Source organism: Salminus brasiliensis, chromosome 12 (assembly GCF_030463535.1).
Source record: "Salminus brasiliensis chromosome 12, fSalBra1.hap2, whole genome shotgun sequence".
NCBI lineage: Eukaryota > Metazoa > Chordata > Actinopteri > Characiformes > Bryconidae > Salminus > Salminus brasiliensis.
Window position 1 is genome coordinate 32,676,456 of NC_132889.1, and position 25,096 is coordinate 32,701,551.

The 25,096-nt window shown below is 41.4% G+C and overlaps 1 protein-coding gene across 1 annotated transcript; it reads right to left on the minus strand.

The window, feature by feature from the left end:
• Nucleotides 1-1,150: 1,150 nt before the first annotated feature.
• Nucleotides 1,151-22,627, minus strand: tmem98 (transmembrane protein 98). The gene is made up of 7 exons (XM_072694234.1): nucleotides 22,531-22,627; nucleotides 9,491-9,707; nucleotides 8,102-8,233; nucleotides 7,920-7,953; nucleotides 7,683-7,798; nucleotides 7,285-7,344; nucleotides 1,151-6,111 (listed from the first exon to the last, which is right to left on the minus strand). Exons 2-7 carry the CDS (start codon nucleotides 9,619-9,621, stop codon nucleotides 5,922-5,924), a joined length of 663 nt encoding a protein of 220 aa, XP_072550335.1. The 5' UTR covers nucleotides 9,622-9,707; nucleotides 22,531-22,627; the 3' UTR covers nucleotides 1,151-5,921.
• Nucleotides 22,628-25,096: the final 2,469 nt, after the last annotated feature.

The window sequence follows — 25,096 nt, forward strand, 5'->3', positions numbered from 1 at the left end:
GACGACCCTGCCCTTGTACAGTGTAAACCTAGTGACTGTTTTTAAGAGTGAGTGAGTGTGTGTGTATGTGTGGGGGGTCTTTTTGAGTGTGGTCACTATAGCGCCTTATGTCCATCCACTGATTTTGGCCAAAAGCCTTTGATGGAGGAGACTACGGACACTAACAACATGAAATCCACAAACTTCAGATTCTTCCAAACAAATCTATGGCCCACGCCTGTATGGCTCCTATACTCTTAAAAATGGGTATTCAAGGTTCTTTAGTTCTATATAAAACCAGGACAACATCAAGAAGCCTTTGGATGTTTAAATGGTTCTTCACCTGGTGGAAAACCTTTTGTAGATGGTTCTTCTTGCTTAGAGTGGACTTCCTATATAGGGCACTAGATAAGTCTATGAAACCTTAACCTTACACATCCAAATAGTGGGGAGTGGAAGCTGCTGATTCTTGACTTGCGTAGTGCACTACATAGGGAGTAGGGAGCCATTTGAGAATGGGCCTATCATTCATCCATGGTTCTGTACAGTTCAGTGAACCTTTTGAGTGCTCAATTGGTTCTTCACCTGGTTTAGGGGTTCCTCACATTGGTGAAAAAGCTTTTGTAGATAGTTCTTCATGCTTGGAGTAGACTCCCAATATAGTGCACTATGAAACTATGGCTTCTACAGTACATCCAAATAGTGGAGAATAGAAACTGCTGTTTCATGACTTACATAGTGCCCTACATAGGGAGTGCAGAGCCTTGTGTGATTGGGCCTATATCTTCATTCATAGTTCTATATAGAACCATGACTATTCAAGAAACCACTAGGGTGCTCAAATGGTTCATTACCTGGTTCAAGGGATCTTCACATTGGTGGTAAGGTGGATCTTCTTGCTTAGAGTGGACTCCCACTCTTAGGCACTACTCTTTTTATACTTAAATGACCCAACTGTGGCTTCTAGTGCAGTGCATAGGGTGGGGAGCCATTTGAGATTTGGGCCTATATCTTCATCTTTTCGTGTCTCCACTATTTTGCCTGTGTTCCAGCGACACAGAAAACATGTGAATAAAACAATGGCATGTGGTTATTTTACCAAACCTGGGACTGAATCTGCTAAACCTATGAAGGAAGTTTTAAGAACATAAAATAAATAAACTGGACTGGATTCATTTCTCTATGAAACTTTAATTTAGCTGTACATGTGAATTAAGAAAGAGCAACAAGCAGTGGATCAGAAAGGGAACAGCAGCATACACTGCTTTGAACCAACTCAGTTTAAACATGTACTTCTTTTCCATACATTCACTATATGGGCAGAAGTATTGGGACACCAGTCTTAATCCCTGAATTCAGCTGTTTCATTCAGTCCAATTGCCACAGGTGTATAAAATCAAGGCCCTAGCCATGCAGTCAGTCTTTCCACACATTAGTGAAAGAATGGGAGGTTCTAAAGAGCTCCCTGAAATCCAGCGTGGTTCTGTATGTAATAGGAGCCACCGCTGCACCAACAACAAGTCAGCTGGTGAAATTTCTCCCCTCCTAGATCTTCCACCATCAGCTGTGAGTGGTATTGTTGAAGAGTGGAAGCATTTAGGAAGCACAGAGAGCCACAAAGTGTCAGACCACGTAAAGTTGCAGAGCGGGGTCAGGGCCGAGAGCTGAGCTCAGAGCAGAGTGTAGAAAGTCTCCAACTCTCTGCTGACTCAATAACTGCAGAGCTCCAGACCTGCTGCTGCTGTTAGAGCTGCAGAGCAAGGGGGGGGACCAGCTCCTTATTAATGCCTATGGGTTTAGAATGGGAGGTCATAAAAGCTCCTGTACGTGTAATAACGTATAGATGTCCCAACACTTTTGTCCATATGTGTATAATACAATATTGTCGCTGTAATGCAAACACCTTGTATCTCCAAAATGGCAATTTTACAGAAGCAGAAAAAAATCTGGAATCTTGGAATTTTAGTCATTTTGGAGCATTTTTATTGGTCCGTTCATCATCAACTTCTGACACAATAAAAAGATCAATTGCCAGATTTAAATTAAGTTGAAAAATGAAAAAAGACAAAAATTGAGATACAAGGTTTTTGCGTGACATCAGTGATATATTCACAGGTCACAGGTACTGCAGGTGGAGATGGACATTGGGTACACATTGGGATCCAATGACTTCAAAGCACTTTTTCCAGCAGTAACGGAAAATCGCTGAGTGCTCGATATAAAACTAAGTCAAAGCAAATCGAACAGAAGATACAGGCTACACACATAAACAGTAAAGCAAATAAAAAAGCAAAGAAGAAGAAAGAAGGGTCACTACTGAGCTTTCAGAGCCTATTATATATATGTTTAGCACTATTTAGTGTTCTGGTTCTGCCCAACAAATGTCACAAAGGTGGTCAAATAAACATAACTGACAATGCTTGGGTTGAAATCACCTAAATAAGCCAAATATCACATGATGTCAATAATACTTAACTCTGGCCTGGCAAAGTGCTTTAGGCCTGATCTGCGTGCCATGTGACACTGTTATGAAATCTAAGGGCTAGCATTTAACTTCCTGGGTGGCAGTATGAGAGGCATGCACAGGGAGGGCTGTTTAATATGGGGAATGGACTGTGTGAGTAGTTAGTGGGTATGTTGGTAGGGGGTCTGTGGGTGTGGTGGTATTGTGTGGGGTGATTGTGTGTGCCTATTAAGCTTGTGTATAAAGCTTTAAGGTAATCTCTATCTTCCACATCTGTGGGGTAAGACAAATTTACATGGTCAGTGTTTTTTTTTTTTTTTTTAATTCAACAGCATACATTTACAGTGCAGCATTTAATATTGTAATTAAGGATGCTCCGATACAATAGGATCGGATATTGGCCCCGATACTGACAAAATGTTATGGATCTAGAGCTTACAACAGAAGCCAGAGGGCAGGTAATTCTGCAGGTAATGCCGCAGCTTCAGCCCACTGACTATCATTATGAGTCTCCAGTATTTCCTTTTGTTTTGCAGCCAAATTACTGACCGTGGTTGGCTGTACACTATAGATGTGGCTGGTCGAGATTAGATGTGGCAGGTAGGGGGAGAACTGGCTGCACTGCTTTTTTCAGGTTTGAGCTTTGTGTTGTGTGTGAGTGTGTAGGGTTGGGGGGGTCAGTGTGGTCAAGTGTGAGAATTAGAGTGGATTTAACCTTCATGTGACTCAGGATCAAGATTATGAGCCACAGAGAAAGGAATGTGAAAGTGTGTGGATGAGTGAGTGTGTGAATCCTACAGCGTTTGAATATTACTGAAGGTAAACCCATTAATATTGACTGGTAATATGATTTAGCAAGGCCACAAACATTACTTACCAGTAAATGCTGGACTAATCAAATCTCTATGTGCTTCATGTTTACTAAGTTCACTAAGATCTGGAATCTACACTAAAGTCAGAAAGGGCTACAGATTTCACCCCTTTTGAAAGACCAATTATCCAATCCCTGTTCATGTGAACTCCCCCTATCACTAGCCCCCAAACACTCGGAGGGTAAAGACTAGCACATGTGAAGCCAGCCACGGCCTTTTTTCTGATGCAGCATTGCTAAGCAGCCAGCACGCTCGGAGGAAAGCGTGGCTCCCCCAGCTCTAATGCTACAGCTGATGGCAAGCAGCGTGACCTGTGTTTCGAACCAGCAATCCTCAGCTCATAGTCTGCCTTAGTCCATTTGTGTCCGTAATGACACTTTTTGTGCACTTTGTGGGCAATGTGACAGTAATAAGAGCTGGCTTTTAAAATTCAGTACTTCTGCAGCACTGACCAAACTACCTCAGTACTACTGAATATCTGAGAATTCTGTATCCTTCAGAGCCTCAGTAGTATCCTATTCCAGTACCTATGGAGTCAGTCTTACTAGCATCTGAGAGCCAATTAGCAGGCATGTTCCAAAAAACTGACTACTGATTGGCTGAGACTACTTTAATTGCATTCCGCATGCATACCACTAACCTCAGCACTTCTTGATTAGGCTGCCACCCACTGTGGTCAGTAAATACACCCACGCCCAGAACCTCATCCTCGTTTTTGCTTTAAGCCAAACCCACTTTCCATTTGTAATTCAAAAAGAAGAATACACTCTTAAAGAAGGGGTTCTTCAGTACCCCTGAATGCTAGATTAATTTTATTTATTTGATTCTTCAAATGCAAGGAGAACCTCTTGTAGATACACTATATGTTCAAATGTTTGTGGACACCCCTTCTAATCAATGCATTCCGCTACTTTAAGTAGCTTTACAACACAGCTTTAAGACACAGCTCGTCTAGTCCCTGTTAAGAAATACTACCAATAAAATAGAACTCTCTGGAGCAGATAAACATCATGAACCTACTGACACCATACCTAATGCCAGGCGTGGGCTAGGGGGATGTTAGGCCTTGCATTGAGCTGTGGAGCAGTGGAAAAAACTGTGTGGTGTTGCTCCATCTAATTCTTTTGGGATATGTTAGAGTTGAGTCAGCTGTTGTTGCTGAATGCAATCGAATCCTCACAGCAATGCGCCTCAAAAATCTAGCAGAAAGCCTTCTTCCCTGGACAGTAGAGACAGTTACTTCTACAAAAGCCGGATATGCTTTTTTTTTTTTCTTTTTTTTTTAAATACCCTTAACTTGAGAAGCAACAACGAAAGAGCAGGTGTCCCAATACTTTTGTCCATATAGTGTATCTCTATATAGTACCTAAAAGGCTCCACACTACGTAGTCAAGCAACCATTTTTTTTATAAATCTTAAGTAAGGGTGCTACACATATTGTTTTGAGCAATGCCACAGAAGAACCACTGTTGGTTCCATAAAGAACCTTGCTTGTAACCTGACAGAGAAGAACCTTTAAACTGGTTAAAGTTCTATTGCAAACCTGGTTCTTTAGGGAACCAAAACTAGTTCTTCTAGAAGCATTTTGCATTTGAGAAAAGGAACAGGAACCAGTATTGACGTAAAAGTATGGGTTCTAGTACTGGTATCGATACTGTAGAGTTTAGAACAATACCCATCCCCAATTATGACCATTAGCCTACATGCTAAAATAACAACAGCAGTCAAAGTACGAGGCCTAAATACAAACACGCTTGAATACACATTATTAGACATATTTAACTGCAGAATCAGATGTACAAAAAAAGGATGGCATACCGGCCTTTGATTGGTTCAGCTTGTTCACACTAGTAGTGGGTGGGAAAGAGCAGAGTGTGATTGTAACTATCGTACAGAATGTAACAGATTAAGAAAGAAACGATTACAAGTGTTTCTGCAAGGAGTGTGAATATGTACAGGGCTGGGCGATATATGTACTATATCAGTATACCGCTGATTCACAGGTTTAGTGATATCGCTGGCAATTTATTTGCTATAAGCTGAGCATTTTGGCCATGATCTAAGGCCCTAGAAATAGTGCTCCAGTTGCCAAGAGGATTGTGCGTATTTACTTATTATATTCCACTTTGCATTTTACTCACATAATCAAAATTCATTAAAAAAGTGAAGCTGCTGATCTCACAATACTGAAGTTGATCAATATCGCCCAGTCCAGTGGATTAATGTGCTGTATTGCTCTCCATGTGTCTTGCTTTAGTCCACTCAGTGGAACATTGTGCATAGGCCTTTCTTTGAATCACACACTCCATGTCTGAAAGGGAACCCATGTGAACATCATCATCACTGCCGGACCAAAACCTTGTATCTGTAAAATCTGTAAATAATAAAAAAAAACCTTCTTACCTTTTAATGAAAGTAAACACATTTCAGTCTGGAGCATTTGTATTGGCCGATTTATCATCTAAATTTAACACAGTGTTAAAAAAACAACTGCCAGATTCACATTTTGTCAAAAAGTAGAAAACTAAAAGTGGCAAAATGGAGATACAAGGTTTTAACATGACAGATATGATATATGTATGTGTGTGTGTGTGTGTGTGTGGGATTCAAATAGACTGCTCTCGTTCTGGTAGACTTCTGACGGGCTCTGAAGCTAAGGCTGCCTCTCTCAGCACTACCATATGATCCTCAGCGGCGTTCAGTGATTGGTCGATCCAGTCCATGCTGCCGGACATGTGGCAGGCGTTCCGCGTCACCAGCACCAAGTGACTGACCGACAGCAGCAGGGCAGTGGCCCTGAAGGGACACATTTAAGAAAACACTCTGAGCAGAAGGAGCGTGACGAGTCAGTCCCTGTTCCAACCGCTCTGAAGTACCGTGTCTCTCACTGTGAGACTGAATGTGTGGCTATTTAAAGCTGTAATTCTTCAAAAGTTCAGTTTAGACAATTTTCCCTTTAGGCCACCGCAAATATAGTAGGGTGATTTTTTAAGTACGGGACATTTCATGTCTCTCCAAGGCTTATTTCACAATAAGGTGTATTATTCAGTAACTGCAGGGACTTCTGTACAAACTGGTGCGGCTGTTCTTTGGTCATGGAAGTTTGGCCTGATGGGGGTCAGTAGGCTCTTTAAGGGGTTAAATGTATTATTTATTGCACCACCAACAAATTACGCACCAAAATCATTATGATTTACCATTAAAAAATTAATTTCAATATTTTACTACTTTGAAAGTCTGAGTTTGGGACAAGGCCAAAGTAGTAAAAAAATTTTTTGTTTGTTTGTTTGAATTATTTATTAATAACTCTTTAAGTTATTATAAAACATTGTGTTTTTCTAATAAATTGATCACTTTTTAATATTTTTCTTGAGCAAAGAAGTTTGAAAGTCTGGGTTTGGGACAAGGCCAAACTTTTCTGCTCCATATTAAAAAGTGATCAATTCACTCTTCACAATTCAAAAGTGAGTTATTAATAAACAATAATACATAATATTATTGTAAATAAACACACAAATAAATAAATGATATATTCTATGATTGATCATGTTTCTATCTATCCAACCTTTGCACTTTCATGAACACTACATTACCGTCTCCAGCATTACGGTCATTACTGCAACAGCTAGTGATTTCTGTAAGGAACCTTTAGAACTTCCTTTACTTTCACACATGTCTACTGCAAGAATGTGTCCTTATGGAACAAGAAGTGGTCTTTTTAAGAGTGTAGCTCCATACGGGGGGCTTTTTTTTTTTTATCTCTAAGGAGTTTTGACCCGCCTGTATGGCTTAAGGAGTGAATGGTATATTCTGTATTATTAAATATTTCAATCAACTGAGAGAAATTCAGCTTTCCATGAAAGGGTCCCTTCAAGCAATACCATAAGTGTGGACTTTTCGACAGCCTCATATTTCTATAGTGTGCTGTTCTAACAGTAGTGCAGCTACAACATCAGAAATACAGTATACCTGGCATCCAGGAGGATGGGGTCCAGCGGTGGGTACATTGAGCGAACAACATCATCGACCCTGAGAAACGACAGGCGATGCTCTTCAGTTCATAAATAGCTTCAATTGGATGTATCCGCATGTGTGTACAGATAACAGGCCTTAATAATAATGACAGTGTGGTAGAGACACTGAAGATGAATTACTGTGCCCTCCAGAATTATTGCAATAGATGATTGTATATAAAGGAATGCCTGGATGCCTCATCCAGCATAATAACACTAATATCTTTGCAGAAGAATGGCGTAGAATCCCATTACCACATTTTTACCCATCTTCATCAAAGGAGCCAATAATTCTGGAAGTGCAATGTCATGTATACAGTATGGCGACTAAGGCGCAATGCTGTCCTGGTCTACCTTGGGCTGATGCGTTTGGCCACCGTGATGATGTCACTAAGGCTAGCTGGGGCTTTCACCTTTGCGCCGGAGCCCATCGTCATGGCAACGAGTTTCTCTGTAAGCGTGTGGCATATCTGTATGCAAATGACACTATTTGTTATTTGAATAAATCAATCAGTAACACGGCAACAAGAATTATCATGCGTGATTACCACAGGCTCTAGCGTAGCGAATTCCAGAAGCATGAAATTTTACCTTCAGAATGGAGATACAGTGAGACACCAAACCCCTGAGAGAGAGAGAGCGCGAGAGAGATTAATATTATTCTAATTTTAATAACTGGTTTAATATCAAAACCAGTTATGGTAATAGATTAGGATTTTGTTCAGAATGATCATTAAAATCCTGTAAATGTAAACGTAATAAAGAGGCCATACGATGCATCCTCAATCCACTCCTCGTTTTCCAGTATGGCCTCTATGTGAGGGTTGGTGATGACCACATCGTCCAGCTCCAGCTCAGATGGCTCACTCTGGGTCTCCATTGCTCCAATGAGATCCACTGTGGGCCTGAGAGAGAGGAGAGAGGACTGAGCAGTGTGTTACAGTAATACTGAGTAATATGATAAAACACTGAACAGGCTAAGTTTACAGTGAAAGAATCAAAGTTAAAGTTAACTAAATAAATATACAGTTAAAAAGGTAATTGTCCGGTAACCAATGTCACCACTGTGATCAAACATTTTTCAAAATATAATTTCTTTTAAATGATGTTTAAAATTATTTTTTAGCTGAATCACTTCATGAGAATGTCATAAGTCTCTCATCTCTGATCACAAATAAACACAATGAAATAATACACTGTGAATAGTAGCGAATACATACTGAATGGACACATTTTAGAATTAAAGCCTCTGTTTTACAATATCAACAAATACTAAACAGTGAAATAATAAAATAATAGCTATTTATGAATGTATTTAAATAAATAAATAATAATCAAAAATGGTCTGGATAGTATTCAAAAGGGTTCAGTGGCTAACTCCAGTAGAACGACAGCAGAATCCTTTTGGTATACAGAGTCTTCATATAAAGAACCATCTAGACAGGATTTTGGTTCTTTGAGTTGTCATGGGTCCATACAACATACTGTATATAACACTACTGGCTTTTTGCCCACCTGTTTTCTAGTAAATACTAACATGACTGGAAGCATGATGGAGTCTGGTTGCTCCGCCTGACTTTTATTACACTTTTATTACGGTAACGACATGCAAAGTATTGCAAACTGAGTTGTTCCTAGGTTATAACAGTGGAGGAAAAATGTATGTAATGTAAATATGATAATAATAATAAGTTACCCAGCTGGCCTCTGTATCCCAAATGTGGTCACCTCCCCAATTGTGTTTTAAGTTGGTGCTCTAATTTGCACCAGAGGCTGATGTAGCTAAGTACTGGTACCTTATACTGACCAATTAGCAAACTGTGAAAACGACATACTCCACTGCACACTCAAACAGTGTTGAGTTGTTAAGTAAGCAGTGTAACTCACAGGGTTCCGACACAGTTATCTAGAGTTATCTAGAACTCACCCCAACGACAAATATAGATTATGATCCCAATAAAATAACTTCTTATTCCAAGACCACAAAAGAACCAAGCAGTAATTTTGAGAAAAAACACACTTGTTATCTCGTCAAATCCACTTGTTATCTGGAGATCACGAGAAAATTATCATGAGATAAGTTATAATGAGATATAAAATAAAATTCAATATATTTACATAGGCTTTTCTAGACTTGTGTACATCATGCTTTGAGTGCTTACTTGGACTCCGGGTGTAGCAGCAGGTCGGGAGGGTGGCAGTAGCGATGGCGACACACCACCACCAGCGCCACAAACGAGGCCAGGAAGATAGTGGCCAGCACTCCGATGGCCACAATCACCACCGTCTCCATGGTGATGGGACAGATGCCGGGTGCAGCACGGAGGATATCGATCAAAGGCTTTGACGAACGTCTGGTGTCGAAAGGTCAAAGTTCATCTGAGGGAACAGAAGATGTATGCTTCCTTGAGGCCGCTTCCAATTACACAAGTCGAAACCCCTGTTTGTTGGAGACAATCTTGACATTTGAGCAAATTCCCTTCATGTTTTATTTATTTGCCACGAAATAAACTGCCCAAGACGCCTCTGGAGTAATTGAGTCTTTTGTGAGGAACAACCCAGAACGTCTCCCAAGCTGTTCCCAATGTCAGTCAAACACGGCTAACAAGGGACGCCGGCCCCGTTCTATTTCGGCCTGCTAAGTAAACTTAATGCGAAATGCTAATAGGGCAGTCTAGGAGCATTATAAACATCTGTAAAATGTTTATAAATACCAAAATATTAAAGTTATTTTAAAAGTAATCCAGTAAATGTTTACTGTAATCATATAAAAACATTCTTGAAAGGTCGTGAGGATATCCCTACAATCTACCCCACAAAATAATGTCCTTACAGCTCTTGAAGACACTCTGAGAACGTGCTAAGGAAGAAATCTTACTAAGAGCTGCTCATGTAATTGCTGAAGTGTCAAATGAGGGAAAGTGCCTTCTCAGCAGAGGACTTTTCAGTGTTACAGTAAAACTGAATCTTACCGAACAGTCAAACAGTAACACTGAACAGTTGGTGCTCTAATTCCAGAAGCTGCAAGATTTGACACTTTATCTACACTTAGAATTTCTCTACTATTTATGTCTATCCTTTTATTATATTTTATTATTTTATTTATTTTTATTTAATTATTATATATAATTATTTATCACTATTTCGTTCCACCCCATGTACCACATGTGATGCGAATGACAAAGTCTCCTGTGTATCCTGTGTAATTTGCACCAGAGGTTAATGTAGCTATTAAGTATTGGTATCTTATACCCACCAATCAGTGAATCATGCAAACTACATACTTACATCACTGCACATACAAACAGTAAGTTAACTTGTTAGGTAATCTTGTGCATGGAAAATTTAAATAAACACTGTGAGTGTTACAAATTATTAAATCATGAAATATTCAAATATAATTCAACTAGATTTAACTATATTTAAGACAATGTAACTGTATTACACAGTATTAAAGGTAAAGGTAAAGGTGCACGTATTTGTCACTGTACAGTGTACACTGTACAGCAAAATGCGTCCTCCGCATTTAACCCATCTGGTAGTGAACACACACTCACACACACACACATGTGTTAGGGGCAGTGAGTACACACACACACCCAGAGCAGTGGGCAGCCATCTCTATATTATACAGTAGAGAGACCCAATATTGCAACCCAATATTTCATTACATTATATTTTTTAAACCACTAAGCTGTAAAATGAGCTGTTGGCTGAAACATCTGATGAGAATCTAAAAAAGTGGGATCTTGCCTCTGATTAAAATTCAAACTCAATAAAATAATAGACTGTAAATAGTAGTAAATAATACAAAAAAATATAAAAAGTTATAAAACAAGAAAATACTGAAGAGTCAAACTTAAAAATATATACATGTTAACAAAATGAAATAAAATAAATGAAATAATAAATAATTCATAATCCTTTAAAGATCCTTCAAGATCTGTAAGTTGTGAGGTGGGGCCTTCATGGATCGCACCAGTGAGCATTCGTTGACCATGACCGGTCGCCGGTTCACCAGTTGTTTATTCTTGGAGCACTTTTTGTAGGTGTTGCCTACGGCATACTGGGCCCACAAGACCTGCCTAATGTTCTGACCCAGTCGTCTAGCCATCACAGGTTGACTTTTGTCAAAGTGGCCCATTCTTCCTGCTTTTAACACATCATCACCTTCACCTGTCTGTTCACTTGCTGCCTGACATATTCACCCATTTGACAGATGAAGCCACTGCAGATGAAGATAATCAACGTTTCTCACTTCACCGTCAATTATAACGGTAACTAATGTTATGGCTGTATATCAGTATATAAAATCACTGTAATTCCCATCTGTCTGAGTGGAGGCTGCTCTTATAGTCTGAGACCATGTTTTGTCAATAGTTAATAGATAAGCGATAAGGGTTTAACACAGTTTAGATAAGGTTTGGCCAGAGTTAGTGTAAGAACTTCTAAACACAAAGAACCCAAAGAGAAACCCAACATTTCCAGCCTTACTCTCAAAGCACAGCATGGTCCAAATAGATGAAAGCTGTATATTGAGGAGCAGGAGGAGGAAGAAGATGAGGAAGAGGAGGAGGATATACACAAACACCCAAACTAAGCAGCTTCTGTGAGCTCCAGTTGGCTGTAGTGTAAATACCTGTTCTACCTCAGTAAAACCCAGGTCACGTAAGATGTGTCTGCATTGCTCTGTGCATAACGAACAAGCGGAACATGAAATTACTCGCCCAAATGTCAGCGCTGGAGCATACACACAAACACACACCCATAAGCGGCTGGATCTGATGTTATATAAGCTCACTGACATGACTGTGATCTGATAAAGGCGCTGAAAAATAAACAGCTCTCAAACTTTTAGTCAAACAAACCTGTAGAACAGCCTCACTGTGGTCGTACTTTCCCCTTATGAGTCAAGATCCGGGAAATCAGGAAGGGGTGCGGCACTTTGATGCTCCTTGCTTGTAAATACTAATTTAATTGACTTTAATTACATTTTTTATTCATCATTTGTAACATGAAGGGGGTGTAAACTGTATATGATATGGATATGGTATATAATATCATATCAGTATGTGCAGATAACTGCTTAAAAATGACCAAAATCTGGGAAATCAGGAAGGGGTGCGGTACTTTGATGCTCCTTGCTTGTAAACACTAATTTATTTTACTTTAATTACATTTTTCCAGTACTTTTACACCTTACAGTACATCAGAATACATTACAGCCTCATAAAATCATTCATTCAGAAAACATCTAATAATAATAATAATAATAATAATAATAATAATGTCTAATCTAATCAGTGGGGATGTAAACTGTATATGATATGGATATGGTATATAATATCATATCAGTATGTGCAGATAACTGATCAGATCAATAGATTTAACTGTATTTTACTGATCATTCAAAGCTGAGGATTATTAAGGGGCTGGCATTTACAGTACGGTGAGCGGTGTGCATATGCTGTTGCGGTGGGTGGTTAGTATATGGAGGAAGGGGATGGACTGGGTGTAGGTATTAGGTGTGGGTTTTTAGTGAAGGTGAAGTGGCATCTAGTGAAGGGGTGGGATCTACATATCCTTAAAGTCCTGGTGGTCGTAGGGGTGTTTATGCACTGTCCATACTGTATAATGTGTGTGTGTGTGTGTGTGTGTGTTTGTCCTGTACATGTTCTATAATTGGATTCTATTGATCATCAACTTACATAAAAAAGGGAAACACCTTAACAGAGACAATCCTGTAATCTCCTTTAGATACGTAGCCTCCCAGTAGTTTCATACCAATCAGCCATAACATTAGCACCACTAAAAGGGGAAGTGGCATCTGTCAAGGGGTGGGATTTTATTAGACAGTGGGTGAACAGTGGCAGCTCTTGAAGGTGATGTTCTGTTAAAAGCAGGAAAAATGGCAAGCATAAGAACCTGAGAGATTGGATAAGAGCCTAACTGTGATGTCTAGACGACTGGGTCAGAACATCTTCAAAACATCAGGCAGTTCTTGTGGGTTTTTTATGGTATCTCCTAAAAGTGGTTCCCGAAAGCACAACTGGTGAACCGGCGACAGGATCATGGGCACCTAAGGCTCACTGATGCGACCCATGGAGGCTCCACTTCGCAACTTACAGGACTTAAAGGATATGCTGCTAATGTTAGTCTTGGTGCCAGATCTTTCAGAGGTCCCGTGGAGTACGTGCCCCGAATGGTCAGATCTGTTATGGCAGCGCAAGGGGGGCCTACTCAATATTAGGTGGTACTAATGTTATGGCTAATGTTATTACTCTCTTCCAATGTAACGACTGCCCACCTTTGTGGTCAGACAGTGACGGAGAATTGACCATCGGGGTCTCCTGCTACCTGCACACACATAGTTTTTAGATCAGGTGAAGTATTAGATCAGATTTGCGTGCCTGGACATCAGAAATCAATCTAGATATGTCAAAAATCAGATCTAGCCTGGCAGGCTGAACACAGCCATGGTTTGGTTTGCTCTTGATTGTTGTAGTGAGTGGTGAAGATCACCATGCCCAGATCCAGAGAGCTCTCTGAGGCCTTCAGAAAGAAGGCTGTAGATGCAGAGGAGTCTGGCATGAGGTCTAAAAGATCTCAGAGCTGTTCGAAATCAGACCTTCCACTGTCTGCTAAATCATTTACAAGTGCAACAACTGCCAACATGGCCAGGAGTGTGACGTTGGGCCAGCTGTTCAAGGGCTGTTTAAAAGATCTGTGTGTACTGACTGTATGTGTAAGAACAATGTGTGAGTGTATATAAGTGTGTGTATGTGTGTGTGTGTGTGAGAGAGAGGGAGAGAATGTAGGCAAACACGAGTGTATGTGTGCTTTTACATCTCTCAGGACCACACCTAGCAGACCTTTAACCCAAAGTTTGGTGAATGATTAAACTTCCTTACAGTCCTGATGGTCGTAGGTGTGTTTATGCACTGTCCATACTGTATAATGTGTGTGTGTGTGTGTGTGTGTGTGTATGTACTGTACATGTTCTATAATTGTATTCTGTTGATCATCAATTTGCATAAAAAAGGGAAACACCTTAACAGAGACAATTCTGTAATCCCCTTAAGGTAAGCAGCTACCCAGTAGTTTCATACCAATCAGCCATAACATTAGAACCACTAAGTGGCATCTGTCCCATCTAGACGACTGGGTCAGAACATCTTCAAAACATCAGGCAGTTCTTGTGGGATTTTCTTGTATGTACCAAAAGTGGTTCCTGAAAGCACAACTGGTGAACCTGCGACAGGATCATGGGCACCTAAGGCTCACTGATGCGACCCATGGATGTTCCGCTTCGCAACTTAAAGGACTTAAAGGATCTGCTGCTAATGTTAGTCTTGGTGCCAGATCCTTCAGAGGTCCCATGGAGTCCATGCCCCGAATGGTTAGATCTGTTATGGCAGAACACGGGGGCCTACTCAATATTAGGTGGGTGGTACTAATGTTATGGCTGATCAATGTACACTAATACGAGCCTGCATTCATTACTTTATTCTCTTCCAAGGTAATGACTGCCCACCTGTCCGGTCTGACAGTGATGGAAGATTGACCATTAGGGTCTCCTGCTACCTGCACACACATAGCTTGTAGTTGTATAGCTTTACAGTGCCTGTAGTGAAGTACTGCCACTAGAATAGGACTAACTGGAGCAGCTAAACATTTACCATCCCTAATGCAGGCACAGTATCTGCTAGTGGGTATAGGCTTCAATTCTTCCCTCTTGCGAATTCCAATATGAGCTGTGAATAAGTCATCCAGTATTGATATTTAGCTATACCATATGGACAAAATTATTTGGACATATACTTATTCATTGTTTATCCTGCTTTTCTTGGAGTTACTGTCTCTGGCAGTAACCTAACTCACCTCTAACTCATCTCAGAAGTATTGAATGGGGCACCACCATCATTCCAGAGAATGCAGTCCCACTGCTCTACAGCTCAAGGATGCAGGGCCTTGTACTCCTCTAGTCCACGCCTGGCATTAGGCATGGTGCCAATAGGTTCATGTTTATCTGCTCCAGAGTGTCCACTTCTGTTGGCAACTTCTCTACAGGGACTAGACAAGCTGTGTGCATGTGTGTTTTTGCAAATCTGTGTCAGCGATGGGTGAAAGTAGCTGAATGTATTCATTAGAATGGGTGTCCGCAAACATTTGGACATATAGTGTATGTTATGAAATGTGTATTCAAGTGGGATGAAAACTCTGGTACATGGTAATGTTCTTTTAAATGCAGTTCTGGTTCATTTCTAGGTTTGGCTTCTTTTACAAAGTGGTTTTTGGGTTAAGAGAACCCTTAATTCACTCGTTTTTCAGCTCATCCATAATAAGCAGTTCCATAGTTAACTCAGTTAACGTGTGATTTGTGATGAGACAGATACGACTTAATTCAGCATGAATTATTAAAACGGTTCAGTCTGAATTATTTCTGACCTTGTCTGGCCCTTCGCCAGTGAGCCACAGCAGTACAGTTACAGCATATCCAAACCGATTTGCTCCCTCTGAAGATTATCTGGAACTCGGTTTTGGAATGTTGCAATTCTTTAATCAGATTTATCAGAGCTACTCAGACCATATCGGACTACAGCCTCTCAGCTCACGGCACTTCTACCCTCTTAAAAATGTAGTCTCCTAAATGGTCCTTGGCTTGGAGGTACCACTACACTATGCTGAGGTTCTTAAAACTTTAATAAAGTTCCTCATACCTTCACATCTCATTTACAAAAAGGGTTTTCCATCTATCGAAAGGTTTTGGGATTTAGGGAACAAAAGGTCTTCTGTAGCAGGCTTGCCCAACCCTGCAACCTTGAGATAATGCTAATGTTTCTCTACTCGAATGTCCCTGACCTCCTTAAACAGGTGAATCAGGTGTGTGAGATCCGAGCTGGAACTGAACTTTCCACAGTGAATGGATCAACTGGTTGGGCACCACGGCTTTATGCCATCAATTCAAAGAATCTTTCTGGACACCTTTATCGTCTATTCCAGTTGCCTGTTTGACCTTGTTTATTTGGACATACTCCTTGTTTGTTTGGACATACTCCAAACCTCCTTCCATCAAAGTTCTTTGCATGATGCCATTAAAGAACCCCTCAAGAACCTCAAAAAGAACCTTCACATAATGTATGTAAACATTCTTGGGTCCTTTAAACAGCAAAACCTAAAAGTGGTTCCTCTGTGGCATCGGCCAAAGAACCACCTGTAGCACCTTTACACAAAATGTCTAAAAGTTTGTGGACACCCCTTTTAATTAAAGCATTCAGCTACTTTGTGAGTTGCACCCACAGCTGACACAGATGTGCAAATGCACACAAACACAGCTTATACTAGATAACCCTGTTGAAAAGTACTGCCAATTGATTAAGACCCTCTGGAGCAGATAAACATGCCTAATGCTAGAAGTTGGGGAGTTAGGGATGATTTGGGGAGTTGGGGTGATCTACCAACACCCTGAGCTCACTAATGCTCTTGTCACTGAATGCAATAAAATACTCACAGCAATACTCCTCTAAAATCTAGTGGAAAGCCTTCTTCCCTGGACAGTTGAGACAGTTAATCCAACAAAAGCAGGATAAACTCTTTTTAACACCATTGATTCACGAAGAAACAATAAATGAGCTGGTGTCCCAATACTTTTGTCCATATAGTGTATTGTTAACAGCAACAAAACTCCAATCCCCTTAGCTTTTATAAGTCTTCAGAATACGTCCAGTCGTTTGAATGTGGGTGTGTTCACAATGTTAGCCCCGCCCTCTCACCTCCCTGTTTATTTTCCACTGATAAGATGACTGGCTTTGATGACTGACAGTGGTTTACATGGACAAAAGAGCATATCAGCATTTAAAGTTTCAATTCCAATTAGATTTCAATTGCTCTTTTTTTTGTAATACTGCACTGAAAATAGTACAGCCTTACTGATACTGATATGCCTGAACAGCCTTTGATTAAACTCTTTTTCTCATTTTTATCTCCTTTATTAGAGCAATGGGACCATGAGGGGTGAGGGGAGAGGCACAAAGAATTTCAAATATGCCTGTTGCTCTGCGCCGGCACTCCTAGTGGAGCACGGCTCTGCAGAGTTTAGCATTCAATCTGACTCAGCTCATCAGCTCATAACCAAGGTGTTCCGTTGAACCAGGTGTGATAAAAAAATGAAAATAGAATAAGTAGAATAAACTTGGGCTCCAGACGTGGGCCCAAGGAAGCCATTGACATCTATACCCACATCTACACCAGCAAAGCAGCTGTATAAGCTTCTAAAGCTGCGTGTATTGCCTAATTGAAAGTAATCGTACAGTGAGAAGGAACACAGAGAACTCTGTAAGGCGTTTCTTTCCACGGGGGGGGGAGGGGGGGGTTCTCCAGACATGGAGATAAGGGAAACTATGCAGCCGTGTGCTAAGTTCTGAATACCAGCCGCAGCAGATAAGAACTCTACATTGCCATAAAGAATGGTTCTTTGAGTGATTCCGCAGAACAACCACTTTAGTTTCCATAAAATATCATGTTTGTAATAGAGATGAGGTGTGAACCTTCTTAAGGGCTGAAGAACCTTCTTTTGATGGACGATTCCTTACCAATTTAAAGGTTCTCCATACTCACTCTATCTTGAAATTACAAGGTTTTCTATGGTATCACTCAAATAATCATCTGTACATCATATACAGTGGGGAAAAATTAAAAAATTAAAAATTAAAAATCTGATTTTTAAAGAATTTATTTGCAAATAATGGTGGAAAATAAGTATTTGGTCAATAACAAAAGTTCATCTGAATACTTTGTTATATATCTTTTGTTGGCAATGACAGAGGTCAAATGTTTTCTGTAAGTCTTCACAATGTTGGCACACACCGGTGCTGGTATGTTGGCCCATTTCTCCATGCAGATCTGCTCTAGAGCAGTGATGTTTTGGGGCTGTCGGCGGGCAACACGGACTTTCAACTCCCTCCAAAGGTTTTCTATGGGGTTGAGATCTGGAGACTGGCCAGGCCACTCCAGGACCTTGAAATGCTTCTTACGAAGCCACTCCTTTGTTGCCCTGGCAGTGTGCTTGGGATCATTGTCATGCTGAAAGACCCAGCCACGTTTCATCTTCAGTGCCCTTGCTGATGGAAGGAGGTTTGCACTCAAAATCTCACAATACACGGCCCCGTTCATTCTTTCATGTACATGGACCAGTCGTCCTAGTCCCTTTGCAGAGAAACAGCCCCAAAGCATGATGTTGCCACCCCCATGCTTCACAGTTGGTATGGTGTTCTTTGGATGCAACTCAGCATTCACTCTCCTCCAAACACAATGAGTTGTGTTTGTACCAAACAGTTCTACTTTGGTTTCATCTGACCATAAGACATTCTCCCAATACTCTTCCGGAACATCCAAATGCTCTCTAGCAAACCTCAGACGCGCCCAGATATGTACTGGCTTCAGCAGGAGAACACGTCTGGCACTGCAAGATCTGAGTCCCTGGCAACGTAGTGTGTTACTGACGGTAGCCTTTGTGACGTTGGTCACAGCTTTCTGCAGGTCATTCACTAGGTCCCCCCCGTGTGGTTCTGGGATTTTTGCTCACCGTTCTTGTGATCATTTTGACCCCACGGGCTGAGATCTTGCGTGGAGCCCCTGATCGAGGGAGATTAGCAGTGGTCTTGTAGGTCTCCCATTTTCTGATTATTGCTCCCACAGTAGATTTCTTCACACCAAGCTGCTTGTCTATTGCAGATTCAGTCTTCCCAGCCTGGTGCAGGTCTACAATTTTGTTTCTGGTGTCCTGCGACAGCTCTTTGGTCTTCACCATAGTGGGGTTTGGAGTGTGACTGTTTGAGGTTGTGGGCAGGTGTCTTTTATACTGTTAACGAGTTCAAACAGGTGCCATTAATACAGGTAATGAGTGGAGGACAGAGAAGCCTCTTATAGAGGAAGTTACAGGCCTGTGACAGCCAGAAATCTTGCTTGTTTTTAAGTGACCAAATACTTATTTTCCACCATTATTTGCAAATAAATTCTTTAAAAATCAGTCATGTGATTTTCAGAATTTGTTGTCTCTCATAGTTGAGATCTACCAATGATGTCAATTACAGGCCTCTCTCATTTTTTTAAGTGGGAGAACTTGCACAATTGGTGACTGACTAAATACTTTTTTTTCCCCACTGTACGTCCAAATGTTTGTGGACACCCCTTTTAATAAAGGCATTCCGCTACTTTAAGTTGCATCCACTGCCAACACAGATGTGCAAATGCACACACACCCAGCTTGTCTAGTCTCACTAGAAAAGCACTACCAATAGAATAGGACTATCTGGAGCAGATAAACACCATGGCACCATGCCTAATTTCAGGTGTGGTCTAGAGGGCTATTACGGCCCCAGCACTAAGCTGTGGAGCAGTGGAAGAACTGTGTTCTCTGGAATGATGGTGGTGCTCCATCCAATACTTTTGGGATAAGTTGGGGAGTTGGGGATGAGGTGGGGTGGCGATCGTCCAACATAATAACCTCATTAACGCTCTTGTCACTGAATGCAATCAAATCCGCACAGCAAGGCTAAATGCTAAAATCCAGTAGAAAGCCTTCTTTCCTGGGAGGTAGAGACAGTTACTCAAACAAAAGCAGGATAACCTTTTATTTTTAATACCCTTGAGTTAAGAAGAGACAATGAATGAGCAGGTGTCCCAATACTTTTGTCTATTTAGTGTACATAAAATGATTAACGTACTGTAGCAAACTCAGCATTTTAATATCATTCTTGATTTTTTGAGTTAATACTAATATTTTTTGCGACTCACTTGCATTAGCCAAGCACACAGCACTGAGCACTGACTCCTGAAAGTCTGTGAAGCGGTCAGATCAGGAAAAGCAGCCTGTAACTCCTCACGCAAGAGGCGACTCAGATACAGCGTAAACTATATACAAAAAAGGTTTCTAAAGCAGATAAAAGAGACCACTGTATAATCCCGAACGCGGCTGTTTACACTGAAACAGGAAAGGGAATGGGACTTGAGTTCAGTCTGAGTATAAATCACAGAAGCATTTGAGAAAACTGGGGGGAGGGTGCGCATTTCAGCTCGGCTTTGCAGGAGAGGAGGGAGACACAATAACTTCAACAAGACCAGGCACTGCGACAGGCCTAAAACTGCAGCAGCCTGAAAGCAGAAGGGCTTTTAAACCAAGATGAATGACATAGGGCTACACACACACACACACAACAGCACTAAAGTATACACCGAACAGCCATAACATTAGTACCACTAAGGGGTTTAGTGAAAATCATTGATTCTCTTCATCTACAGTGGCTTCATCTGTCAAGGGCTGGATGTATTAGGCAGCAAGTGAACAGTCAGTTCTTGAAGGTGATGATGGTGTTAAAAGCAGGACAAATTAACAAGCATACGAATCTGAGCCATTTGGACTAGAGCCAGACTGTGATGGCTAGACGACTGGGTCACAGCATCTCCAAAACATCAGGAAGGTCTTGTGGGGTGTATCCCAGTATGCAGTGGTCCGTAACCACCAAAGGTCCTCCAAAGAAAAGGACAACCGGTGAACCGGCGACAGGGTCATGGGCACCTGAAGCTCACTGATGCAATCCATAGAGGCTCCATCTCACAACTTACAGGACTTGAAGGATCTGCTGCTAATGTCTTGGGGCCAGATATCACAGGACGCCTTCAGAGGTCTCGTGACGGTGACCAACAAAGGGGACCTAATCAATATTAAGCAAGTGCTGCTAATGCTATGGCTAATTAGTGAATGAAGATGAAAGAGATCTTCACACCAAGAAATGGCAGTGCTTTCCAGGGGGCCATTAGCCGTTAGCCACCGGTACTGTTATTGCATATTGACCTCTGCCTGATATATATATATATATATATATATATATATATATATATATATATATATATATATATATATATATATATATATACACACATATACACACACAATGTTATATATTATATAATAATGTAAAAACCTTAATCCCAATAATATAATCATGTTTTATTCCAGTCGATTTATTCTATATCGCAGGGATTTCTAGGAATATTCCTGAAATTTTAGAATCTCATACATACACTATATGTCCAAATGTTTGTGGACACTTCTAATGAAAGCATTCAGCTCATTTAAATTACCCGCCCATTGCTGACACAGATGTGCAAATGCACACACACAGCTTGTCTAGTCCCTGTAGAGAAGTATTATCAATAGAATCAGAAGTTTTACTTTTGTTTTGTTTGCTAAATATTCCTGAAGTTCTCTGCCAATATTCCAAAAAAAAAAAAGATCCTATCTCCCAAAGGTCTTTTTTATGAATATTGCCGAGCTTTTATTCTTTATTGTTGAAGTTTCTGGCAATATTCCAGAAAATCTATCCTACATCCTAGAGGGTTTTTTTTTACAAATACGTTTTCACCCCTATTTCAAATGCTTTTGCCACTATTGCAGAAGATAATAGACAGATAGTATATATAGTATATATAGAAAAGATAGTATATAATATATAATGTATTCTCTCTTCCAGATGTTTTCTTCTACCAACAATTCTGACATTTTAGCCTCTGTACCAGATGCTTTCACCAATATTCCAGATGAATATTCCTCAGAGGTTTTTACACACACTCCTGAAGTTTTAGCCCCTATCCCATATGCTGCTGCCATTGTCCCAGATGGGTGATCCTATATCCCAAGAGGTTTTACACGTACTCCTCCTGGGATAGGTGCTAGGTTTGAGCACCTATCCCAGAGGGTTTTGCCTATATTCCTGATGATTTTGCAAATATTCTATCCCAGAGATTTCTGCCAACAATCCAAATATTACAAAGTTTTTTTGTAACAGTCCTGAGGTTTTAGCCTATATTCCAGAGGGTTTTCCAATACTCCCCCCCCCCCAAATATTCTCAATCCCAGGTGTTTTTTCTAAAACAAATATTTTTTTGCCAATATTCCAGACGCTGTATCCTTTTTTACAAACATTAATGAGGTGTTAGCCCCCATCCCAGAAGTTTCGACAAATATTTCTGTAATTCTGGAGAAGGCATCTGATCTTAAGCACTTCATCAGCAAAGCTCAACAAAGTGAAGCCAGTATTAACACAACGGAGCACAGCTCTCTCTCCTCAGGTCATCACTGCTGAAAGCTCATTAGATATGCAAACACAGATGCTGGTTTAAGAGGAACACACGCAGCTCTTACCTATATTTGTCCATTTTATTTCTCACGCGTTTTGCCTCGCGAAACAAAGCACCTAAATCGCGCGCGAGGCGGAGACGGCGCGGAGGGCTCCGGTGTGTGTGTGTGTGTGTGTGTGTGGTCATAAAGTAGGTGAACACGAGTGAAGTGAACTTCGCTCTCGGCATTTTTCGTTTCGCACCAGTAGGTGTCAGGAACGGGCCAGGTAACGGGTAGGCCACATTCCTCCCACCCGTATTCTGACAAGCCCCGCCTCCTGCGCTGGCATTGGCTAACAGCTCATCCTCCAAAGCAGCCGTCTGCTGGTTTCAGATGATGTTTAACAGTGATGGATCAGACCTGGACCTGCCATCAAATTAGCTCTGTCACATCCAGGCGAGTTTATAGCTGACACTGTCCGAAGGCTTATAGAGATTCTGATCCAGGCCCGTACTGAGCAAACCAAGACCGACAGAGACAGAGACACTACCTAAGAGTGTCTCAACACCATAGCAAGGAAAAAAGAACCTATCACATGTAGGACAGGCAAGTTAGACCCAACACCTGTTGAGGTGGTTGCTATGGTGTTGCTTGGTGGTTGCTGTGGCATTCCAGGTGGTTGGTTGTTCAGGTGTGCAGGTATAAAGGGGAGGGGTTAAGCAAAGGTGTTTCAGATGGTTGCTCTAACATTTCAGGTGGTTGCTATGGTGTTGCGTATTGGGTCCTATGGTGTTGGCCATATTCTTTCCACCTGTATTCTGACAAGCCCCGCCTCCTGCACTGGGATTAGACATTCTGACCCAGGTCCATACTGAGCAAACAAGGACCGACAGAGACAGGAACACTCCCTAAGAGCATAAGGAAAGAAGAACCTATCACAAGTAGGACAGGCAAGTTAGACCCAACAACTGTCTCAGGTGGTTGCTATGGTGTTGCTAATGTGTTGCTTGGTGGTTGCTGTGGCGTTCCAGGTGATTGGTTGTTCAGATGTGCAGGTATAAAAGGGAGGGGTTAAGCAAAGGTGTTTCAGATGGTTGCTCTAACATTTCAGGTGGTTGCTATGGTGTTGCGTATTGGGTCCTAAGGTGTTGGCCATATTCTTTCCACCCGTAATCTGACAAGCCCCGCCTCCTGCGCTGGGATTAGACATTTTGATCCAGGCCCGTACTGAGCAAACCAAGACTGACAGAGACAGGAACACTCCCTAAGAGCATTAGGAAAGGCAAGTTAGGCCCAACAACAAGAGCATTAGTGAGGTCATTATGATGGACAATCGCCACCCCATCTCATTCCTAACTCATCCCAAAAGTACTGGATGGAGCACCACCAACCATCATTCCAGAGAACACAGTTCTTCCACTGCTCCACAGCTCATTGCTGGGGGGCTTTATACCCCTCTAGCCCACGCCTGGCATTAGACAGCATGGTGCCAACTGGTTTATGTTTATGTGCTCTAGAGAGTCCTATTCTTTTGGCAGCACCTCTCTACAGGGACTAGACAAGCTTTGTATGTGTGTGTATGTGTGAATTTGCACATCTGTGTCAGCAACAGGTGCATCTGAATTTGCTGAATGCATTTATTATACAGGGTGTCCACAAACATTTGGACATGTGTTGTGTGTTAGATTTCCTGCTCCAATCGGCGTCTTGGTGGTGGGAGTTTGCGTACACTGTGGTTATTTTTGGTGGAACCATCGCTTCAAGTGCAGAACAGTGGCAGGTTCTCATTTCCTCGATGTCTGTTTGGGGCCACGGTGTCAGATCTAGTGTTTTCCAGTTCCTCTGTTGGACAGACTCTGGCGTATGCTAGTAATCACTGCCTTCAAACTGCATGCTGCATGCATTGATACCCACAAGGCAGTAGTGTGTGTGTAGGAGGGTGAAATTGCTGTCCTTGCATGATCCACGAGTCTTGATGTGTGTGTGTGTGTTTACTGTATTTCGCCGGGCCAATGCTGGGGCCCTCTGACCTCCCTTCTGAGACTTGTGTGATTTTTCTGGCTGAGCTGGGCTCTGTGTTTCCTGGAGGGATTTTTACACTCCATTACGATACACCGATTGGGGCACAGGTGTGACAAGTCCACAGGGACCATGTGTGTCTGTGAATGTGTCTGTATGTGTGTATTCAAGCTCACACAGTGTGCATCTGTGATGCACAGGTCACATTAAGGTCAGGAAGCAATGCAACCCCCCCTCCTTAAGAACGTGTAAACGCTGAACACTGATGTAATCAATATTTAATCATAATGAAAAGAGAGAGAGAGGGGATCAGTCTTAAAGTGATCAGTCTCTCTCTCTCTGTTTTAGATGTTACCCCTGGCTGGGTACAGAGCCTCATGGGACAGTGAGCAGTGCCGTGACACTCATGAGGACAGGACTCAGGAGATGAAAGTTGGGAGGGAGGAAGGGAGCAGTGATAAGAAAAATAATAAAATACTTTTCTCACAATCTCTCAAAAGATAATAGTAATTATAGTAATAAAAATAGTAATAGTACTTTGTTTGAGGTGGTTGCTGTGGCGTTCCAGGTGGTTGGTTGTTCAGGTGCACAGGTATAAAGGGGAGGGGTAAAGCAAAGGTGTTCCAGATGG